This window comes from Zingiber officinale, chromosome 8B (genome assembly GCF_018446385.1).
Source record: "Zingiber officinale cultivar Zhangliang chromosome 8B, Zo_v1.1, whole genome shotgun sequence".
NCBI classification, from domain to species: Eukaryota; Viridiplantae; Streptophyta; class Magnoliopsida; order Zingiberales; family Zingiberaceae; genus Zingiber; species Zingiber officinale.
Window position 1 is genome coordinate 63,468,345 of NC_056001.1, and position 4,950 is coordinate 63,473,294.

General features: G+C 43.0%; 1 protein-coding gene across 1 annotated transcript; it reads right to left on the minus strand.

The window, feature by feature from the left end:
• Positions 1-1,371: 1,371 nt before the first annotated feature.
• LOC122013895 (disease resistance protein RPS2-like) lies at positions 1,372-4,014 on the minus strand. The gene has a single exon (XM_042570108.1). It carries the CDS (start codon positions 4,012-4,014, stop codon positions 1,372-1,374), a length of 2,643 nt encoding a protein of 880 aa, XP_042426042.1.
• Positions 4,015-4,950: the final 936 nt, after the last annotated feature.

Here is a 4,950-nt window from a genome sequence, read left to right on the forward strand (position 1 = left end):
CTATTCACACCCCCCCTCTCTAGCCGCGACCGTCGATCCTAACACCCACGACTTGCACAGGTCAACTCGCAATGGGGTTAGGTTGACCCGCAGGTTAAGAAACACATGTAAATCAAGTTTTATGTCAATTTATTATTTTTCTTTGTTGTAATTTTAAAATAAACCTATACTTTTTTATCAAACGTGGATACTCGTTTGTATTCATTTACATTTAAAATACCTATTTCTAGATATATTTAATTGATGAAACCTTTCTGAAGTAAACGGTTGAAAATATGAAACTTTTTTTAATTTTTTTAAAAATATTTTGATGGGTCTGTGGGTTGACCCGTCTAATATGTAATTCACCTTGGATTGAGTTTGATTAGAGATTTTCCAATACACTAAGATGATCCCACCCTGCCTCGTCAAATGGCTGGCCGACTACATATTGATTCGTCCTGTCACGGGTTGGCTCGCTTGATAGCTCTAATTACGGTTGGATCATCCTGTTGGAAAGGTTCTATTTCTTGATCTTTAGATAGTTTTAGCAACAATCCTAATGGCAACCACTCCAAATTCAGGTTAGATTTGCATTCGGGTTAGATTTTATAATCGTTCTTACTTTCGTTTGTTTAACTCACTATACATCAATGAGATGACCCGGTATAGAATTGTTCCGAATCTATGTGGTATTCATGATGGTAAAAGGCGAATACGGTCGCCCCCAGCACTGCCACCAACCCGTACCAGGGCCAACACGGAAGACTGGAAGAGGTAAATCACGTGTAGTTACTAGCCTTTGAAATAGTGATTAGCACATGGTATTCATGAATCAAGAAAAATTCACTTTAAGGAACTTCATCACTCAATACTCAATATGAAGAACAGTAGGATACAAATAGGTTTTCAAAATGTTAAAGTGCAAAAACTGAAACCACATCAACTAGACAACACAAAATCAAGCCGATGTAGAAACTCTAAAGATAATCTGCATACGAGAAACTTCCACTACATTAGTTTTTGGAATCCCTAGCATCATAGAAGCCACACCATCAGTGCAAAGTTTATTCCCATAACTTTCTAGAAAATAGAAAGTATCTGAACTGCACAGGTTATCTTTCCCAGCACACACACCAACAAAACCAAAAGTGCTTCAAAGTGATAAGAAAGGGATTGTCTTCAAGAACTACAATGATCAAAAGCTAGACATCACCCCAACATACTGCACAACGAACTGTACTGAACTTTCTAAAAAACTTGTGTGATTCAGAGATTGTGATAGATTCTATTAGCTAGTGTTACTAGATTTTATTAGTCATGCAGATGTAGCTCTCTCAAAAGCACACTGCCACCGGCAAAAAAAAACTCACCAATCTAGACAACGATTCTTCAATCCGCTTGCTTGAAGAGTTCCTGGAAGGACAATGTTCTTTCATCTGACCAATCTAGCTCATCCCACCACTCTCTATCACATCGGATCTCTGTCAGATTTTCAGCAACCAATGTCAACTTCTTTAACTTGGGACAATTCATCACTTCCATGGTCTGTAGGGAAGGAAATGCTATTACTTGATCTCCGTCACTCAAACTCTCCAACTCCGGTAGCTTTCGAAGCACAATTTTTGTTAGTATAGGGAAGACTATAATAGTCTCTGTAGAATGAGTTGCATTGTTTTCCAACTTCATTAGCCGATCAATTGCATTGCAATCTTCAATTTCCAGCTCAACTAGATTCTCTAAACACCTGTTCTTCCAGATAATCTTAGCTTTTGGGAGAGCCGAGAGCTCAAGGTTTCCAAGGCACGACAGAGCATTGAGCACATGAAGATCACCACCAATGATTACCTCTTCAAGATCAGGCATCGCATGGAGTCGGATCCGTATCGTCTGCTTCATGCTTTCTCCAAGACAATAAGTAGATGGAATGTGGAGACTCGCCAATCCTCCGCAGCCTTCGATCTGGAGCCGATACACAGCTTCTGCAAGCCTCTGCGACTCGCAGAATCTTCGAAGGGTAGTTAATGAGCTCATGGTGATCCCAAGAAACTTCAATTTCTTCAAGCTTTCTACCTCGTCGAGAAGTATCCCCTCTCCATCCAATTGAAGGGCTCCCACCACTCTCCACCCACTGTAACTGTCGTACATATCTAGCAATTGCAGTTGGTGAAGACAATGAATGACATCGCCAGGAATGTTTCTCAAATGTGTAGTTGATGGCATCCCCAAAAATCTGAGATTCACCAGAGCTTGAATCTCCCTCGGCAGAGATGCAATCCTAGTGCCGGTTAAATCAAGTAATCGGAGCTGGGAAAGATTGCCAATCCCTGATGGAAGCTCTTCTATGAAAGTCTGCTGAAGATCCAGGACTCTGAGACAAGGCATGTGGGAGAAAAACGCATCGGGTATATTCTTGAGAGGATGATTGTTTCGGAGATTCAAGTAGATCAAGTCTGGGCACCGAGGCTCGTCAGGAAGAAGCGCTATGTTGTTCCAGCCTAAAGATATTCTCTCGGCGATTCTCCACTTCTCTGTTCCAGGTGCTTCTGCAAGACAATGCCCTTCTCCTGTCAGCCATTTGCTCTCCTTCTTCCCGCAATCGCATTCCATCCACAGTATCATGGAGCGAACCATAGGGTGCATTTTCAAGTACTCGCCGTCGATTCTTTGTATCAGAGACGCCCCAAGTAGCATTCCGAACAGATATGATGATTTGTCTGTAGCATCTACCAACCTCTCGAAGTCGCCGATGCAACCTTCGCCGATCCAGAGATGCCTAACGTAGTATTTGCTCAGCCAGCGTCCTTCTTGCACCAGAGCGAAGTAGGACGCGCACGTTCGCAATGTGCCGCTCAGACGGTCGTAGGAGAGTTTGAGAGGATGATAGACATTCTCCTCCATTCCTGGAAGCCGGAAAGGAGCCTCCTCCATGATGGCAAGAACATGCCTCCACTCCTCGATCGTCCTTTTGCTTGCCATTGCTTGCGCCATGGTGATGAGCGCCGCCGGCAAGCCGTCGCACTGTTGGACCAAAGCTCTAGCCAAATCCAGTATCCATGGGTTGGTGCCGGCAAGATCCAGCTTTGCGTTGAACCTGAAGAGATCCCAAGCCTCCTCCTCCGATAAGCATTCCAGTTTGATAATCTTCTCTGCGCCCATGCGGCTGCAGACCTCCTCTATGCGGGTGGCGAACACGATCTTGCTCTTGGACGGCGGCTGGGGAAGTGGAATTCCCACGACCTGGCAGTTCAAGGGCTCCCAGACGTTATCCAACAACAGTAAAAATCTCATCTTGCTCAGCACGCGGAAAAGGCGGCCGGCTCTGTTCCTCTGCGGCTCCTCGTCTTTCCATGTGAGTTTCAATGGATCGAATAGGGACCTCTGGAGCTCCTCCACTTTGTACTCAATCGGTAAGTCAACGTAGATGACTACATCCAGATTGTCCAGTTCCTTCTCTGCTAAATTATTGTTGAATCTTCTCAAAAGTGCCGTCTTGCCGATGCCGCCCATGCCATGGATCCCAATGATGCTGACGTCATCATCCCTTGCATGGCCTAGCAGTGCCTCCAGCGTCGTATCCATGCCAACGGTTTTAGGATTCGGCATCTCGCGAACGCGATCGACGTCCAGGTTGTCAGCCACGTTGACGAACTCTCCCGCCTTCTTTAAATCTGCCGCCGCCGTGAGTGCCGCCTCAGCTCTGCTTCTGAGGGGGTAGCTAGAGCACAGATTGATCGGAAAGTTACAGAGACACTTGAACATCCGGCGGTATGAGGCGTTTATATTTTCAGCCTCCAAAGCGAGGTCTTCCACAGATTTAAGCCAGCCCAGGACTTCTTGCTTTGGATTGAGCTCATCCCTTTTGGCTGCCTCGATTTGCCTATTGATATCCTCGCTTTTGTTCTTGAGTTGGGCAACCTCTAGGGCCAAGGAGGAGATGGCTCCCTCGAATGAGACGATGTAGTTGGAAGATTGGAAGCAGCAATCCTTGAGAGTATTGAAGAGTGCAGCGATGCCGGCAATGATAGTGCCCATTTTTGCTGGAGAAGTAGAGCAGTGGACGATGAATTATAGAGGAGATTACATTTTCAGTTGCAATCTGGCTGAAAAATAAGAAATAGTATAGTGTGTGTGATAGAGGGGATCCGATTTCTTTACATGAAAACAAAGGGGAAGCTTTGTTTTTTTTTTTTTACATTTTTTTTTTCTCAATGCGATGAGGACATGGAACTTGCCTAGAAGTCCCAATGTCTTTACTAGCATTAATTTTCTTCATCTTATCTTTATGAAAGAAAGAGCCAAAAGTGACGTATTACAAACAGTTGAAATGTTTTTTCAACAACAAAGAATGTAAGTGAGCCACACAAAATTGAGTTTGACAATTTTTTTTAGATCAAACAAACAAAGTTGAATTTCTTGGGGCCAATAACAATTGTCATTCATACAATTCTTTTTTGATATTCTGAAGTCATCGTTACAAGTTCACAAGTCACAACATTGCCAATCCAATGAATAATATATTATACATAGCGATAGCGTGCAAGGTTAGTTCAATAATTCATTTCGTGACACTTCATGACATAAATTTATTATATTTGTAATTCACATTGCAGCCTATATTTGTAATTCACAGCACATATATTAAGATGGTCGTAGCGATTTTTTATTTTAATAATTAGTAAGTTTTGTTTATGTTTATTTGTAGAGTCTCTCACACAAGAGTATCGTGTTGATGTTTAGGTTGTACTTGAGGTGTTATTACTGGGGTCATACCTTTAAAGTTTAGATTCAAAATTCAAATATGATTGATCTGGTCCGAGACGGTTGACTGGGGTAAGTTAACTACTGCTGTTGGAGCGGACTTTGATTAGTTTTCTGTTGAGTCATCTTTTCATGAGTCGACTTCTAACGAGTAAACTTTTGGTGAGTTGACATTTATAGGATTTGCAATCGAGGGGTCATTTATGAGGG